At 40.3% G+C, this 19,935-nt stretch overlaps 1 protein-coding gene across 1 annotated transcript in view; it reads left to right on the top strand.

Annotated features, from left to right (window-relative positions):
- The first annotated feature begins 279 nt into the window (after positions 1–279).
- LOC146000082 (uncharacterized) overlaps positions 280–19,935 on the top strand; it is a 55,953-nt gene continuing 36,297 nt past the window's right edge. Inside the window, exons 1-2 of the mRNA XM_083137414.1 lie at positions 280–428; positions 15,829–15,984. Of these exons, the coding sequence (XP_082993540.1) occupies positions 342–428; positions 15,829–15,984 (243 nt within the window). The 5' untranslated portion in view covers positions 280–341. The remainder of the gene's footprint in view (positions 429–15,828; positions 15,985–19,935) is intronic.

The following is a 19,935-nucleotide window of genomic DNA, read 5'->3' as shown; positions in this document are numbered from 1 at the left end:
TAAACAAGAGAGATTTACAAGATATTAGTGCTAAAAAAAATCTCCTAATACACTTAGGAACATCCTGTTGCATATCAATTTTATCCCTCGCCGTAATATAAAACCTACTGGCGGAACGAGAATTGTGTTTCTGTATCTATCCGACTTTTGGCAAACAATTTTTGTGCATTCGCAATTAAACATAGATAGATAAATCTGCTTCCTGCCATTCTAATACGTCAAGGCCGAACTTACATTACTTAAAAGTGCGATTCTCTCCAAAGATCAGATATTCGCCGCTTCACACTGGACCTCATCCGAGCAGTGAACTAGACACTTCTATCTCTATCGAACCGGCAGAAATGTTTACAGTGAAGTTTGTGTTTATTGCCTTGGCATGCTTAGCTCACATCCAAAGATTTGCTAATGCAGATGTTTTCGCTTGCGATGTAAGTGTGCTGCTCTTGTACCGCTAATATTCATTTTCTAAATCTAGTAAGAAATTGCAAAGCAGTAATATTTTTGTGTAGTTTGAAAAGAAATCAGTTAATTTAGTGTCAACATAAGAAAAGTCTTAAATTATTTGTAAATATAGAGTTTACAATTGTTTATCCTGCCATTTCAGTGCTCCCTGTTTGGTTCTGATAAAATGAGCAATAAAATTGTTGAAATTTACTTTGGCTAGGTGCTACACTAAAATTCACAAAAAGCACGTAAGTCCAATTAAAGATCAAAAAAATCTTTACAAGTCTCTGAAAAACATTTTGTAAATTGCGGAAAAATAAGTTTTAAAACCAAGAAATATGATGAATTGAAAAATAATAATATTATCGACATTGCTTACAAGAAATTGTTCCTTTTAAAATTTTGGAGAAACGAAAGAGATGAAATTGTCTTACTTTAATCACTATTACAAAATATTTTTCCACATACGTTGTAACGGTATATTTTGTGCTTTTAAGCTGATTCTCAGCAACATACACAATATACACAACCATACATTTTTGAATCCTTGTCCCGAGGTTCAAAACTTGCAGTACCTGAAGTTCTGTGGATGCTAGTTTAGGCAATAGACACGTACCTCTTCGAATTACAACTTAACGCCCATTTCCTTTTAGATATATATAGGTTTATTCATATTATATTTACAGAAGTTAATTCTTGGCCGTTATTCACAAAATTACATTCCGGTGTACCCTGTCCCCCCTTCCCGAAGAGAGTGTGTAGACTCGCGTAGCCACTGGCTCCACGAGTAAAAAATAAAATATAACCCTCAGTACCAAAAAAGGTGGCTGAAGGTATGTGTGTTGTGTACCCGGTTTCCCACATGAAATAAACTATTGGAATAATATGAAAAGAGCAAGTGTGTGTATTAAAAGAAAGAAAGTTAATATCCCCGCCGTCGGTTCACATAAGAAGGAACGAAAGCTCGCCCAGCCGCTCCCCTCAGAGAAAACGATACCTCTCACATTGCTGTACTCCGCCAAACATCTGAGGCCGACTGCTCCCCTGCCCTTCCTATTTATAGGCCCCGCTAATGACCTAAACCGTTACTGGAAACTTACCGCTCCCCAACGACCAAGAACCCAAAAGTACAGGAATACATAGCCATACACAATTTATAACATGAAAAAAGGATCCAGTAATGACCGCATTATTACATAGCCCCCCCCCCCCCCCTTCCTGAAGAGAGAAAAATCCAAGTTCTGTAACCTAGAAAAATAATAATAATATACACAAAGCACTTTTCCGCAGTTTCTGTTCACTACAAACACACTTTCATTAGATCACACGACACTGACAGTCAATGCTCACTCTAATTTTGTCCACAAGTGTACTTCGAGATCCGCGATCTTCCCTCAGCACTGGAGCTGGTTAACCCACGTCGATTCTTACCCACTCAGCATCTCTTCCATCCTTCCTCTTGGACCAATGAGAGACAGTCTCCTGGAAATCCATCCAAGTCATCAAGGCTGCTGGTTCAACTCCTGGCAACGCCACTGCTCTGCGCTCCTGCCGAGATCGGAAGTCACCGCTTCGACCGGTTTCCACATGAATGGATCGAACTGGCTCTACATCTGAATATGTCACTGCTATGCCCGGCGCTAGAACTGCGTTCACTCGCCACCGAACTGCGACTTCTCGACGAAATTACACGGTAAAAGAATACGCACTAGCTTTGCGTTACTTTCGCGATGAAATTGACTGCGGAACGACACTTTTGTATGAGTACTGTATGAGGTATGAGGTAGAGAAAATAAGTGAAAGATAGAATAAAGAAAAGATAGATAAGTCCCTATGTACAATATTTACAAAAAATCCCTCTGAAATTAGACTAGAATCTGTTTCTCAGCTTGTAAAGCATCCGGGATATATCTTCGTCTTGCTCCTCCTGCCGAAGTTATGTGCGCTCTCTTTGCTGAATTGGGTTCGGCTACTTTCCTTGCAAAGTCAGGTGGCGAAGAATAAGGCTATAACTGGTCACTGTTGGCTCTCAATATTCTTCCGTCCTCGCTGTGTTTCATTTTGAAAGTATTTGCCGAAGTTTGCTCCACAATTGCGTGTGATCCAGAAGACTTCCCCGAGAATTTACTGGTTACTCTGCGGGCCTTACCAGAGATAGGATGTTCATTAAGCCAAGCTTTATCCCCCACCTGAAACGTGCATTTGCGGCGTTTCCTATCACAAGTTTCTTCTTGGCGTCTTCCATCCTGAATTTCGTTTCCTCCTTACTTGACATGAAATCTTGCTTATTCCTGTCATCTTTTAATACGCAGCATGGCCGGCACGACTTACAATACTGGATAACGTCTTTAGTTAGGCCTATCCAAGTGTATTGTTCCCTAACCTTCGCTAACGTTTTCAATCTCCCAGGATGACAAGCGAATGCATTATCATGCAACGACACGAGAATTTCCGAACGTAGAGAAGTAGGTGCCCATATTTTCCCTTTTCCCTTCTGTTTGTATTTTTCCGTAGGCAAATTTCTCCTAAGAATTCCCTCGTTGTCGAAATACGAAGATTTGGCCTGGGTCTTCACCTTTTCCTTGTACTTCTTCGTTCCTTCCACCTCCTCATTCCTTGTAACCCTCGCTACGTCAGCAAGAAACTTGTCTTTCATTTGCTCGGAAATGAGGGAGGCTGTGTCCAGAAGCCTACGTGGCTCCTCAGAATTGTATTCTTCATTTCCGTCAGTGGCAGAGAATGGCAACATTGAAGAATCTTCCATATCTTTACTTCCAGAGAGACGAAGCATGGACAGTTTTGTGCTCCGAAGCAAATTTTCCCTCTGTTTCTTCCTCATTTGCTCCGCACTTTCTGCAGTACACAAAGCGCTGAAATCTGCAACTGATTTCTGCACAGTGTCAGTCGAACATTCGACACGGTCAATCATGTCCTCAGTTTCGGGGTGTGGTTTGCAATTTTCCATTGTCGCGGTTGCTTCAGTAACAGTTTCATTTCTTTCCATCGTCGCAGTCATCGTCACGGTTAGCCAAGCTCCAGCTTCCACAGTCGACGTTCTCCCCTGCTGCGAGAACGGAAGCCTCTTTCCCACTTCTCTCTTCTCCGCAGAAAATAAATGAATGACGTTACTGTTCTCAAAACTGTAGCCTCCCTGCTTCAAATGTAGCGATATGCCGGCCTTCCTTATGAACCCACGACCTGCGATAAATCCCTTGAAACAATTGCGCAGAACGACGAATTTATGCTTAAATTTCATCCCATTCAAATGTACAGTAAGATACATTTCCCCACATGATTGTACAGAGCCTACTGCCAAAGAAATATTAATACGTTTATTGTTAATCTTATTTCCTTGTTTTTCCAGTTCTCTTGCGATCTCAACAGACACGGTGCTCACAGACGCACCAGAATCCAAATATAGCGAGAAGTCCTTTCCCTGAACCTTACAGGTGACTAACGGTTTTTTGTCGCCAGAAGTGAAATTTCTGCAGTTGCGTATTTCCCTATTCCTCCCCCTGTTTTGCTTTCCTTCTACGTGTGCAAGAACGGTATCTTGAGAAAAGCCACAGGTGGCGCCTTTCTGCGGACCATCATACCCCCTTCTCCTCGCCGGTTCTTCTGCTCTCGACGGGGTTCCAATATTCCCGGAAAGGCTCAAGCGGTTGAAAAGACCCGGATTTATGGCACTCATTGATACTTCTGTTCCAACGCGGCCGAAAGGGTTTGTTGCCCCCGCAGCTACTAATTGCCTTGCGACACTCCCTGAAGTTGACGCTAGTGGTAAACTGCTATCTCTTAGCTCTGGACAATAGTATAGAGCTTCTGAATACAATCTCTTTTGAATGTCCATAGAATGTGTTTCCAAATCTTTGATTGTTGCGAATGTTCTGTTGTACAAGTGTGTTCTGAATTTAGGATGGGAAAATTTCAAAACATGTTGGATAATCTCGTCTTCTGTCCCCCGTTTCTCCCTCATTGAGAAAAGCTTCCTGGTGTGTCGAATAAATGCAAGAAGAGACTGGTCTGGTGACTGGTAATTGTTCTGAATTATCCTTGCTATTTCCGAATCATAATCGACACTAAAGAATTCCTCAAGAAAAGCCTTCTCGAATTCCCTAAAAGTGCCGAAAGGTATCGAAAATCTGAACCAATCTGCAGCGATTTCCTTCAACGAAAGCGGCAAGATTCTATCTAAGAGAAAAGTATCCCCAATTTCCATGATTTCCTGATAATTGCGTGATTCATACAAATAATCGTGTGGACTTACATCGCCGAAGTTTCCCTTAAAGATCGGAATGTTAATGTTGCTTTTTTCCAAGATTTTGCTCATTTTTTCCTCGCCGGTTGTTATCGAAGTTCCTTGTGTAACATTTAGAGAAAGTCTCTCAAGTTCACCCACAATATCTTCCTCAGGCCTTCCTTCCAAGTTCGCATTGCCTAGCAACTTGCTAATGAGCTCCCTGTCTATTTGAATTGCTATTTTGTCTTCTATGATTTTCTTTCCACTTCACAATAACTAATGCCTTCAGTACTTCTCACAAACAAATATCCCTGACTGAGCCCCCAGTATGTAACGGTATATTTTGTGCTTTTAAACTGATTCTCAGCAACATAAGCAATATACACAACCATACATTTTTGAATCCTTGTCCCGAGGTTCAAAACTTGCAGTACCTGAAGTTCTGTGGATGCTAGTTTAGGCAATAGACACGTACCTCTTCGAATTACAACTTAACGCCCATTTCCTTTTAGATATATATAGGTTTATTCATATTATATTTACAGAAGTTAATTCTTGGCCGTTATTCACAAAATTACATTCCGGTGTACCCTGTCCCCCCTTCCCGAAGAGAGTGTGTAGACTCGCGTAGCCACTGGCTCCACGAGTAAAAAAAATATAACCCTCAGTACCAAAAAAGGTGGCTGAAGGTATGTGTGTTGTGTACCCGGTTTCCCACATGAAATAAACTTTTGGAATAATATGAAAAGAGCAAGTGTGTGTATTAAAAGAAAGAAAGTTAACATCCCCGCCGTCGGTTCACATAAGAAGGAAAGAAAGCTCGCCCAGCCGCTCCCCTCAGAGAAAACGATACCTCTTACATTGCTGTACTCCGCCAAACATCTAAGGCCGACTGCTCCCCTGCCCTTCCTATTATAGGCCCCGCTAATGACCTAAACCGTTACTGGAAACTTACCGCTCCCCAACGACCAAGAACCCAAAAGTACAGGAATACATAGCCATACACAATTTATAACATAAAAAAAGGATCCAGTAATGACCGCATCATTACAACGTATACACGAACATTTCACGCATTATGAATTTATTTAGGGTCCGAAATGAGGAAAACTTAATAATGAGATTTGATACTTTATTTATTCTGACGATATGTATGTAAATTCGACTTCAGATTTCAGTATCTCTACCGCTTACCAACCATGACAAGGACATTTTAAAAGTTTGTGAGTCTACATCTCGCCTTGTTCCGATTTTTCTCAAGTTACAAACAACAGACCAGTTAGTTCTCTAAATTGTGTGTGTATGTGTAGGGTGTGTGTGTGTGTGTGTGTGTATGTGTGTGTGTGTGTTTGTGTGTGTGTGTGTGTGTGTATTTGGGTCTGGCCCCTCCCTCAAAGAAATCCTGCGTATGAGCATGGTCTACGTCAATGACAGAAATGCAACCAATATTTTTATTTATTTTTAACCCAATAAAAGGAATGTGGAAGAATTTAAAAGAAATAAGAAAGAGCGGAACGACTGTTACTCTACTTTAAAAATTGTTGTTCTTCGAGGAAGAAAAATACGAAGTATTTACTCCAGCACCTTAACACAGTGTCCTACGAGTCTCTCTTGACTAATACTGTCAAATGTGAAGTGCTTTCATGAATAAAATTTTCCACCTGTTTATGTCTAACGTTGCGCAGATTTGGTAGTTCGCAAACGGTGTAATTATTTCGTGTTACCTTACGCGACAGCAAATACATTTCATAAGACTGTTCTGAACACGAGACTTGCGTCAGTAAGCAAGCATTTCGTCTGTTGCAGTAATCACAATAATAAGTTAGAAGAAATAACTCGCATTTTCGCAACTACCAATATTCTCGTTTTTCTTCATAACTTCGAAAATTATTTCTCGAAGATATCTGCTATACTACAAGAAAGCAATTCAAAATTAAAGTAAAAGTTCAACTACATGTACCCAACGACATTTACAATATTGGAGGGACAGAATACTTAAAAATTGTTGTTTCAATCGAAGGTAAGAGCGTGGTGTAGTGGTTCGAGTTCTAGAATGGGCTGCTAGCGGTCCCAGGTTCAATCCTCCATACTAGGTGTGGAGAGCATGGTAACATTATATGTAATAGCAGTGTATAGTGGCTACATTGTTCTGCATATGGAATTTATAGAAAAAAATAAAAAAAAAATTAATTGACACACATTCAAAGGGATATTTTCTTGTATAAGATCGTGAATTATGATACTCTAACGATAATTGTGTACTGCTTCAAAGACATTGACAAATATTAATGAAATAACTACTGTATTTATATTTGTGGCAATTCAGGACATACTAATTTTACCCCTTTTCCCACTCGAGTTCAATTAAAGGATACCTCCGCAAATATCGAATGAAAAGTTTTCATGAGTCGTACTACCTTCGTTTTCTTTGTTACAAACAAGTATTCTTTGCGCATTATATGTAGGTTGCATATAGGTAGGAGAGTTGCATCTACATTTCACAGTGGTCAGCTCCTTCTACTTACTTTTAGGAGCGAAAGCTTGTAGGGTAGTGTTTACCGTTCAGGACTGTCAATCTGATGGTCGTAGGTTCAAACCCTTCCGGTGGCAGAAAATTTTCGTAAGTTTTAGACCTATCCCATTGGGTTCATTCTCCACACTGTGTGAAACGGAATGATTCAGTTTGGAATTAACGATGGGGGAGTGGAAATAATTACAAAATCTCCATTTCAACGAACCGAGAAGTGGACAAAAATTGGATAATTCTTATAAATATTCAAATTACATTCATTTTTTTAGTGGTATAATCACAGGTAAAATCAAAGATCTTACATGGAAGATTTTACCTTGCTCTGAACTAAGCCAAAAGGCATTTCGAAACGATCTAATACATTCTCCAATTTTTTAAAAATCTTATTGAATGTTTTATGTCGAAAATTTGACCAATGCATCAATTCTTGACGCTGAGACGATATTTTCTGCAACTACCTCTTCTATTCAGTCCCTTCTGTTCTTCTCTTCTCCTTCTCCTCTCCCCTCCTTCTGCTCGCCCTGCGTGTATCTCATATCGCCTTCCCTCCTTTCCTCGCATCTTATCTCCATCCCAATCATCTCCACTCTTCGTATCTCCTCTCCTGTCTTAGATTCCCGACTCCACTGCACTCTTCTCCTCTTCTTTTCGTTCTTCCCTTTTTCTCTCCTTTACTTTATTCTCCACTCCCATCTTCTCGTCTCCTCTTCTCTCTTCTTTGCTCTATTTTCCTCATCTCCCCTAGAATTTTTTTCCCATTCTCCTCACTACAGCTCCTCTCCTCGTCTATCCTCTCTTTCTTCTCTCGTCTTCTCCTTTTGCTTTCTCTTTCTCCATTCCTTTCTCACCTTTCGTTTTCACTCACCTCTTTTCCTTTCTGTAGACTCATTAGCGATGAAATACTAGAAAACCTACTTTTTTCTTTCGCGTATTTTATAAATATCTATTGTGCATGTGGCAACCCTGAAATTGAGCCTAACTCTACACGCAACACACCAACGCCTTGTGTAAATTGGGTTGCCTAGTATAAAATGTCGTTGTCCTAAAACTTTTGAGAGACAATGTACAAGTATATACCCCAACCCAAGATGCAGAAAAATTTGAAAAGAACTAATTTTACACAAATCTCCAAGAGACAGTGGATAATGCCAGAGATATTACAAGGCATATTCTGATAAAATGGGAGATTAGAATTTTACGATATGAAATGTTTATACAAGTATTGATATGTATTTTATTCTTTATTTTCATTGTTTCTTAAATGCAGGTTTTGAATAATGTGTCACCTACAGCAGAATCTTCACAGAGATTCACATTACTTACGACCACACGTAAATATAGACAAATTTACAAGTCACCATTTCCTTAATTAAGATAAGAAAGGTAAAGTGCTCCCCTGTGCATAGCACCACGCCATGAAGGCGTATAGGGGGTGTGGGGGTAACGCCCCGCACTTTCTTGATCCGGTGGTGAGTGGGGGTGATGTGATCAGCATCACGCCCCTGACCGCCTTTACCCCCCAGGGTTTCCCCCAGGTACCCATGTTATTCGACGCTGGGTGGGCGCCGGGGCCGCTTCCATCGTTAATTAAGACAAAATGATAATTCCCATATATTTTGTTTGATTGATTGATTTAGTTTATTTCACTTCGCGTTTTGTGCCTGTTGGCTAATTTGCGAAAATGGGGATGAAATGATGAAATTTATGAATGGACATTTACAAACATCTAAGCCCGAGCGGAATTCGAACCCGGGACTCTTGGCGTCGCAGCGCGATGTTCTAACCACTTTTTATTTTTTTAATATTCTTTATTTTATGCAGTAATGACTACTTACATGATCCTATGATAACATTAAACATATATCAGATCTAGATTACATAATTAGGTGTACTTACAAGAAAAGGACCTGCAATAAATTTGCATAGAGTGTTTTGCGGTTAGCTTGGTGCATCTGGTAATAATTCTCACTGATGTGATATTGCAGGGAAATTTGATTTGACAATGAATTATATCCTAAAATATAATAAATATATTGAGCTACTAGAAACTGGACCGCTCTTACTTTAGTAAGAGGGGAGAACACAAAATCTGGTAACAAAATCATGATGATCTACAGTAAATGTATCGGGCAATGTTCTACATATAGTACCAGGCATTTACACAAATACCGTCTCATTACGGAGATAAATGAAAATTCCAATACTAACAATAAACTGCAACTCTTTTCATTTCCGAAAAAAATGAAAAGGCCCGCAAAACCACTCATCTACCGTTGCGGGACATGTTACGAAGCGATGTCGTAAAGTGTCTTCAGCATGATGACAATTCGAACATACCGCACTGTCAGTCATTTGGTATTGTCACTTTCGAGCACCAGTCGCAATGGCATCGTGAACTACTAGGTACCACAGAGATCGAACGCGGTTAGAAAGATGAGATGCAGATATATTTCTCCATACGTTCGACCACACTACATTAGTTCGGAGAAGCACAATTCGGGGCTGGTGATGTAAACTGCAAGTCAATTGGTTATAGAAAAAATTCACTGTCATGCCATCGACATCCATGTAAGGTGAACCGTTGTAGTGGGAAGGGATCTTCCCTGGATAAATGGGTGTTCGCAGTTCCACTTCATCTATCAGAGTATGTAGTAATCTTGCTGTTAAACTATCAAGGTAGTGCAGGAGCAACTCAATGTTCCGTTGTAGAAAAAAGTCTGAGGCTTGTCTCTCCACTTGGCGGAAGTTCAGTCATTCTTTTCTTACTGGAAGCCATAACGTTTCATGCGCGACATGAAACAAATGTGCATGCCATATGACGCGCGTTATCATCTTTCGTACTTGCGCCGCGACTTTCTCAGGGACAGGCAAAACTTGCGCAGCATACCACAACTTCGATAATGCAAACATATTCACATACTGTATTCTAGAGCGTAAGGATAGTTGTCTAAAATGGTTCATGTTCTACACTGCCTGGATTTTTGGGAGAATAGTTGTAAAGGGTTTGGAGACAGTCTCTGTGATGGTCGTAGTGAAGATTATTCCCAAAATTGTCACTTTATCTACAATGGGTATAGTTACAGGTTCAGTCCACAGAGTAGGGTTACGCCCTAGGGGTAAGATTTGAGATTTCTTCTGGTTCAAACTAAGTCCCATCTGCTTTCGTAACGTTTCAAGTACTGCATTCATAAAAGTCAAGTCTAGCCGATCTTTCACAATTACGGTCACATCATCTGCGTACGCACATAATTTGTGTTCTCTCCCAAGAAGCCTAAGTCCCTGAAGTTTTTCATGCATCATTCGTAAAAATGGAGCCAGAGCTGCGTAGAATGCAAATGAGGAAAATGGACATCTTTGACGGACAGAACGCTGAATAGAAAAGGCTTGCAACAGAAAACCGTCGATAGATAACTGAACTCGAGCTTCTCTGTATAGATTGTACAAAGAAATCTAAACATCCCACTTTTACAAAGCATTGGAAAAGATATTCATGTCTGAGAGAGTCAAAGGCACTTTTAAAATCTAACGTCACTAAGGCAGCTTGAGAACCTTATATATCTTGCATAGAAATAATGATGTCACGTACACTAGTTAGAATGTGAAATATTTTATCACTTGTACCATATACAGGGGATAGACAAAAATATGGAAACACCTGCGAAGAAAAGCTGGAATGCTGTAGTTAATAAGGTGCAGGACCGCCTTTAGCTTCCAAAACAGCCTGCAGTCTCAGAGGAATGGACAAATACAAGTCCTGGATGGTGGATAATGGGATATTGCACCATTCTTCATGCAAAACATGGTCACAGTCCTCCTCAGTGTCCTTCTGTCTCTGTCACTCAGTGTACATTTTCATCCATGCAGGTGCTTATCTGATAATGTCTTTCCGGATACAGTATTAAGTCGTCATGATCTCTAATATAGTCCCTCTCGATATGCCAAAACAAGGCTACTTTAGTAACAGAGGCGCCTGCAAGGTGGGCACCAACAATTTGCTCTCTTTGAAACACTGTCAGCTCGGAGATGATTCAGTATGAACTGCACTCCGCTATCTAAAGCGCAACTCTCAACTCCTATTAATCTGACAGGATGCTATCTCATGGCACAAAACAAAGCAATGTTTCACCTTGTCCGATTGCAAGTGGAAAAATTGAGTTGATATAACCCGTTGCGATGTCGTGGTGTTTCCATATTTTTGTCCATCCCCTGTACATATTGATACAGCCCTAATAAAGTATCCGCAAAATGTTGCAACCTTCGCGTAATCAAACGTTCAGGAATTTTATAATCAGTAGATAGTAATGTGAAGTGTTCTGTCTGAAGTGTTCAGGCTTTCTGGGCTGATATATTTTGTGAATCAAAACCATAACACTCGTTTTTCCAAGGCGTTTCTTCGTAAATACACATTGAGCCATCGTGTGGACAGTGGAGCCACCGTTGTCCAAAAGGTTTGGAACAATTCTATCGGGACAAAATCGATTCCCGGAGCTTTTCCTCTTTTTCCACTGTGAACAGACTCGTACACTTCTTTCTTTGAGAATGGCTGTTCTAAATAGCGACGGTCATGTTCCGTTAACATGGGGAGGTTCATCACTTGCAGTGGAGGGCGATGGGAGTGTTGATCTTTCTTCTCTTTAAACTGATCTGCATAAAAGTCCCGTAAGTAAATTCGTATTAACTTGGGTTCGGTTATTCTCCCCGTGGCTGTATCGAGACACGTTACCCTCTTTCGCTGTGCACTGCGCCTCTCTGCTAACACCTGCACCAGCGAGGCTTCTTCGTGTGTGTCAAACATAGGAAGAAGACTCCTAACATTGTAACCTTGCATACACTCTCTGTGCATGCTCAGCAGCACTCTTGCACTAGTTTCACTTCTTGAAGCACTGGCTTCCCTTGCATTAGCTGTGTTGTTAGTTCGTGGAGAACTCTGTATTAAAAGTTATATTTCTTATTGAAAACTGAGTATTTTTCACGACTATATGCTAAATAGAAATATTTAATGGAAGGTTTTAGACAAGTGTCCGACCACATAAAAATATCAGTTTGACGAACGCTCATTTCTTCCCACTTCTTCCATTTTTGTTTAAATTCGGTACGAAAGTGCTCATCTTCCAATAACCGTACATTGAACTTTCAAAATCTCCGCCCGCATTCAACTGCAGATACATTCACACTCATGTCGAGTTGGACACTTAAATGATCACTAAAGCAAGCTCGGAAAATTCTAATCGCAGATATTTTCCTACTCATGTCTGCACTCACATAAAAACGATCAAACCGACTCGCTGTGTCGGCACGTATGTATGTGTAGCCGTCTATATTCAGACCTCTCGCCACCCAAACATCGTGCAGTTTAATCCCCTTCAACCAGCGTCTGCAAACTAGGTGATGTATGGAATCCTGGATATTGGTCCTGTCTTCTTAGAGTCCAATTAAAATCACCCGCCAGCACAATGTTTTGAAGGGAGCCACCTAATGCCTTCGCCACTTCTGTAGCGTAAAATATGTTCCGAGTATTTCTAGCGTTGGTACCTGATGGTGCATAAACATTACAAAACCATATGTTGCCTCTTTGGATACATGTGATTCGACCAGACGTGTGATGGTAAACTTCCGATATATCTAGGCCTTCTTTCACAACTATGGCGGTTCCTAGAGAATTGTGAGTTAAATTGTTGTATACGGTATATTCACTGCCCAGAAAGAAATAATCGGTACCGACTTCTTGCAGGGAAATTACATCCAGGTGACTTTGCTTAATATAATCTAAGAATGCATGATGCTTGACACTAGATTTAATCTTGTTAATGTTTATTGTTCCAAAATGATATATGGGTTTCGTCATGTGGGATTCTGTTATATTGTACCCGGTTGGAATGATATGTGCAGTTACTGATGTTAAACTAGTTACCTTTTTCAAATTCACTAAGGCCCGACCCTGTGGCCGAGTGGTTAGCACATCGCGCTGCGACGCCAAGGGTCCCGGGTTCGAATCCCGGTCGGGCTTGGTTGTTTGTGAATGTCCATTCATCAATTTCATCGTTTCATCACTCATCCCCATCTTCGCAAATTAGCCAAGAGGCACAAAACGCGAAGTAAAATAAACTAAAACAATCAATCAATCAAAATCAAATTCACTAAGACATACAACAAAAATAACCATAATAACATTGTGAAGCGGACAATACAATTCATAACTATGATATGTTAGACATATACCACTCATTGACTTCAAGCGACCAATCAGAGCCGCCGCCAGATTTCTCACTTTGTTATTTTGTCGCACTCATCGTTCTGCGCAGTCACCGAGACACTGGAGACACCGAACGATAAAGACTACCATCTTGCCGCCACGTCGACGCCGTATCGCTCTTAGGGAGACTACGATTCTTCTTCTTTTTTGGTTCCTTCGTTGTTTTCGGCAGAGCTCCTGATGCGGGGGACGTCGTCTTGGAGTTTCCACCTTCAACTGCATGATCATCATCTGCCTGCTGCATCGGACTATAGTACACCTCTAGAGTAACGTCCATTGTTTCTTCCCCATTCTTCTCTGCTACGTCTGCTGCTTGGTTCACATTCACTTGGTCCACACTGACGGGGATTGGAACGTCTTTTGTTGTCTTGTTTTCTACACTGGGTGGTAAAGTGAAATCTGGTACGGTATTTTTAGGTACATCTTGTAGTGAAGCTTGTACGTTGCCATCATTATCCTGGTCTCCGGAGCGTTTCAGGTGCACAGGTAGTATAGTGGGTGTCGGGGTTAGCATTTTCTCAGCAGCCGGCACATTCCTCGGGAGAGGACGTGCCGCCCCGTCAATTTGACGACGTCGGGACGGATAGGTAACGTAAAAATGGTCGCTAAGGTCACAGTAACTGCAAGTACGGTCTTGACCGCTATATGTCACCAAGTATCGTCCGCCACTGATTGTGACGTACGATGGAATTGCACGAGTTAGATTCATTTTGGCAATTTTTCGACCAGTTCTTACTGGATAAATATGATCACTGGAATACCGTTCATCGTCCATGGATATTATCTGACCGTACGTACTCAGCACCGGTCGAATAGCGTCATCGGCCAGTTCACTCGGTACAACGTGCACTCTAACTACCACGTAATTTGCATCCGCCCACATAACAAGCACTGGACAATCCCCGTCTTCGTCACTATATTTATACCCTCCGTTTGACTGCAGCAACAACTGTTCACACACTACTTTCGATTGTAGTTTCAGAAAGATACAACGTCTATAATTGTCTACTTCAATACTTACTACTTGTTCCGGTTTCAATTTTATCGTCTTGCTAATCCAATTGTGTATTTGCATTGAAGCCTGTTTCCTTCGCACTTGACTGAAGTGTATTCAATCTCTTGATTACCATGTTGGCAGCGTCGTCGTGTTTTACTTCATCCGGACTCGCGAGTCTATTAGAGAGACGTGAGACGAAACATATGAAATTGTCTTACTTTGATCACTTTTACAAAATATTCTTCCACATACGTATACACGAAAATGTCACAAATTATGCATTTCTTTAGAGTCCGAAATGAGGAAAACTTAATAATGAGATTTGATACTTTATTTATTCTGACGGTATGAATTTATATTTGAGTTCAGATTTCAGTATCTCAGATTTCATTTATTCCCCTTTAAATCGCGTATCTTTTCTTGTTAGACACGGTACACAATCATAACACCCAAATACAGCATTGTTCCAAAGTAAAGCTTGGTCCACACGTAATGTTTTATCGTCAATTTTGCATGATCATGCCAGACTGTTCAAACAAAACATTACGTTAGGATGGAAAGTTTAAATTCTTGTATGAACTGAATGACATTTGACGACTGACGACTTTTTTCTTAAAAAAAGGTCAAACTACTCGTAATTTTACGCCAAGTCTTGTTGATGTTGCAATGAGTGTTGCCAAACTTCTTCTAAGCTGCTCAGTCTACTTTTCACGCGTTGTAGGACGTATGCGGTTGATTTCTTCGGTTGAAATTGTTGCTCATTGGCAACACTGTAAGTGAGTGGCGTGACCTTGACTGGACTGTTTTCGTGGCGAGAGCTCTAACGCTAGTAATTTGCAGTACGTGTACACATCCATACGTAATGAATTGTGCCTAATCTCAGCGCAAATGCTGAAATGCTGCTTATGGAGTGATTGAAGAGAAGACTGACATGAATAGTGTAGCAGTGTGTCTTACTTCAGTCTTATCTGTCAAACTTCTATTATCATGCAAGACTGGCGACAAAACATTACGCATGTATCAGGCATAAGTCTTGGAGCTTTCTTTTCCACAACTCATCTGTTCGATAGCCCAAGAGAATATTTCCATCATTGCATTGTTCTGTCATGAGAATGCCTGATAGTTTCATTCACAGACATTAGCTGTATTGTTGCATTATTCAAAAATGATAAATACCAGTAAGTATACTTTTTAAACAGCATACGATATGATGAAATGTTGTAAAAAGCAAAATCGAGATTATGAGCTTCACTTTAACTTTTTACAGTTGAAATTTTAATAACGTGCGGCTTTTTTTCTTGCCAATACGGTAACTGGCACTGAGAACATTTTAGATTCAATATTTCAATTGTTTTCTTTTTTAGTGCGAGAAGAAGATATTTCGCCTTACTAACATAGAAGAATGTGATGTAGGCGAGTGGAAGATTAAACTACCGCCTCTTGAACTCACTGCTGAGGGATGCCTAATCTATGCAAAAGGAGGTGTTGAAATTCTCAAAAACATAAGCGCCAATATTGATGTAAGTAAACAGTTTAATTATGTAAAAAAATAGCATAGTTCATGTAAGGTCGAAAACTATAGCATGAACTAAATGATGTTGAGGCAATCTAAGACTTCTGTAAATATATTTTTTTGTAGAATTTATCATCTTAGTTAGTTTATTACCTTGACATTATTTTAATCATCATACACCACGATTTGCTCAAAAAGTATATTCCACAACACAATTTTCGAATTCAATACGTCATTTTTCACGTCTTTTTATCGATCTTCTTGGTCACTTCCAACAATTAGAAGAATAATATTTTAATGGCTAATTTCTAAGCATTTGCTTGTATCTGTCCAATAGGAAATCGATTATAAATCTTTATTTGTTTTGTTTTGAAAATAAATATATTCTACAGTCGTCGTGAGTCCCACACAATGAAACTATGACTCAAGACTATCTGGGATTTAAAAAGAATTTTAGAAATACCAGTACCGTAATTAACACACTCTATACCCCCGCAACTTTTAGTTGTGTGCCCCTGATAGTTTTTTAATATAAGATTTCATTTCTAAAATATTAATTCACGCTTACATGTGCGTACAGGGTGAGCAAAAGTTCGACACCACCGTTCTAATTTGAAAACGACTTGACGGAGGGCGAAGAAATTTCGGATATGGGTAATTGTGGTGGGGGCACACCAGTTGGGTCTAATGTGTATCATGGCGTCCATCTTGAAAGCCGCCTTCTTGGAATTACATCCAGATTTTTAAATGGGAAGGGGTCAAGTAGCATATCATTTTACATGTGAGTTTTTTCAGAAATAAGAATATGAAGGTATTTTCTCCCTAACTTTATTTGATGAGACTATTTTCACAGTTGAAATTCACATTTGGTATCCTACAACATGTGCTCTATGTGTTGCCTGTCCTGTGCTACACACAACGTAGGACGTTTCAGGCAGTCCTCATGGACACGCAATAACACTGCGGGGTCGACAGAGTAACATGTTTGTTGGATCCGATACTGGAGATGTAAGAGATCAGTGACTTTCTCTTGATAAACTATGGCTTTAAGAAGACCCCAATAGTAAGGTCCGGAGAACGAGGTGGCCACAGTGGGCCCTCTTCGACCAATCCCGGGACCCGAGGGATGTTCATACAAAACCACTGTCTGGCACATAACGCGTAGTGCAGAGGCACGCCGTCTGGAAATAGGCTGGTAATTCCCCGTCTGGGTTCATAAGTGAGGGAAACATTCACATATATTCACAAATCTCTCCCAATTCACGTTGCTATGGATGAAAACAGGTTCCACAAATCGGGTATTCCATATCCAACATTTCGGGCTTTCCGTATCCCACACCACACCCTTATCTTTACCGTACCGACTTCCTTACGAGGATCTGTACACTTTGGATTGATATCTGACCAATAACAATGATTCTGCTTATTTACTTCACCGTTCACGAAGAATATGACCTCATCGTTAACAGAACATCGGGAACTGGGGATCATCGTTGCAACGAGCCAAACCAGTCTATAAACTGTAACCGCCTCTCTGAGTCATCCTCATTTAAGAACTACTGCATTTGAATTTTGTAGGGATGTCACTTGTTAGTATGCAACACACGGAGTATGGATCTCTGACTGACTCCGGACATTGAAGCCAAACGCCGTGTACTGCGTTTCGGGCTCTTCACCAAGGATGCCACGCCACGATTGACGTTGCTGTTTCTTCGTCAGTAGCTGTTCTCGGACGGCCACTACGTTCTCTGTCGCACACTGATCCCATCTACTTAAACTTCTGCATTACAATCAACACTGTGGTATGTGAGATGTCGTCTCTCTCGGGATGCCGAACACTGAAATCTTCTGCAATTACCTTGACACTCCGCTTCCCACTTTTAACAACAATTTCGGTCCGTTCTTGGAGGGTTAGAGCCATGTTAGATCACCTGGAACAAGTAAATAGCAACACATTACATTACGCCAAATATGAACTTAAACTGCGAAAATATCCTCACCAGATAAATTTTGGAGAAAAATAACTGCATAGTCATATTTCTAAGAAACCGCACATGTAAATTTATATCCTACATGACCCCCTTCCCATTTGGAAATCATCCGGATGTAATTTCAAGATGGCGGCTTTCAAGATGACCGCCATGATACACACTAGCCCCATCTCGTGTGCCCCACTCCAATTACCCATATCCGAAATTTCATCGCCCTCCGTCAACTCGTTTTCAAATTAGATGGGTGGTAGTACAGGACTTTTGCCCCACCCTGTATGTTAGGTAGCCTACATACAAATATAAAAATACATCCATGTAATTTGAATCAATTGTAAAGACTGGTTTCGAAAGTTATGACAAACTGTAAAAAGATAAATGTTATAATTATATATGAAAATACACGAGTTTCAAGAAGTGGGCCATAATAAGAATCGGAGGTTGAAATATTCGGCTAAGGAAGGTTGTTTTCTAATCTGCTGGTCCCGTTTCTACTTTTCTAGTGACTGACATTTTCTGTTTGTAGTTGTAGGCGCATATAATATATGTTTTGTTGAAAAATATTTTATCGCCGAAAAGAAAACTTTATGAACTATTGGTCTTTCTCAATGTTAAATTTTAAATGCGCCCCCGAAGCTCGTGCGCCCAACCGAACGGCATGAGATGCGGGGGTGTAATTTACGCCATTGAGAAACACCCAATAACCTGTCCACAATACACTATGACAGTTATTCCCAAAGTGTGCGACGCGGTGCCCTGGTGCACCGTGGCTGGGTTTCAGGGGCGCTGCGAAATGTTCCATTATTTTCACTGAAATGATTATGTTGTTCCAAATATTTGCTAAAATGTTTCTGAATTTAAAATATGTGTATAATTTTTAACTAAGGCAACAACCTAACCACACTAACTGAGCATTGCAAATGTTAGGTAGGCCCACATTCTCACTAGCCCGCCGCGGAAAATCTTGAAACACTAGGGGCACCGTGAAACAAAAAGGTTTGGGAACCTCTGCACTACGGGATTTTGTGACCAGATGTGAACTGCGTACAATATAGCTAGGTTGGTTTCAACAATAGCATTATGATTATGTTGTGACCTTGTAATCTACGCGTTCTGGGTAGGCAAAGTGTGCAGTGGTTCGCATCCCACTTTCATTTGAAAGTTTTCCATAATTAGATCATCTAAGCATAATGCACACATAAAATAAATTTCGTAGTTGCGTATGACTTGTACTGGTTGTCAGTTGTAGGTATGTGGAAAGAGATGGAAATGTATGTTTTAAATTCAATTATGCTCAAATTGGTATGCATGCCATGCTAATTGGACCTTTTCACTTGACCAGTACTTATATTTTTATTTACTCCTGCATTGTGATTCAAGATAGCACCACTTACCTCGTCTTCAGATGAACATACTTATTTTTGCAGTGGTGGATTCGAACATACAACCGATCTGAGATTTGATTCAAACCCGATGCACTAAAAAACTACATTTGACTCCTTTTAACCTGGATAATTCGAACATAAGTGTATTCCCTCTGACATTCCTATTGGAACAAATGCTAATAATAATTCATATGTAATTCGAATATTCGAAACTTTTATTTAGATAATTCGAAAACAGCTATCTAGAGACAGTCGAATGGAAGAGAACGTTTCTGTTTGTTGATATGCAGCCTCCACACTCCCATCAATGACGTTTGATTGCCAACCCCTTTTGGGTGATGGGGTTTGTCCTTGAACCCCCACTAGGCAGTGATTTGTGAACATCTTCTTATGTGCCCTCAGCTGTCAGTTGTAATTAGTCAGGGTACCTTGTTCCCAATGTCGAAGCGTCGCACATTGAATCTCAACCAAACGTTAGTTATGACATGCTTCACGCAATAAATGAAATCGAAGAATTTGTTAACCGTGAAAAAATTAACCAAATAAACAACAATCACAAACTTCATCTAGTGAAAAAAAGTAGCT

This window comes from Lepisma saccharinum, chromosome 16, assembly GCF_977018435.1.
Source record: "Lepisma saccharinum chromosome 16, izLepSacc3.1, whole genome shotgun sequence".
Taxonomy (NCBI): domain Eukaryota; kingdom Metazoa; phylum Arthropoda; class Insecta; order Zygentoma; family Lepismatidae; genus Lepisma; species Lepisma saccharinum.
Note: the sequence above shows the minus strand (reverse complement) of the source record. Positions and strands in the feature narration are given on the sequence as shown.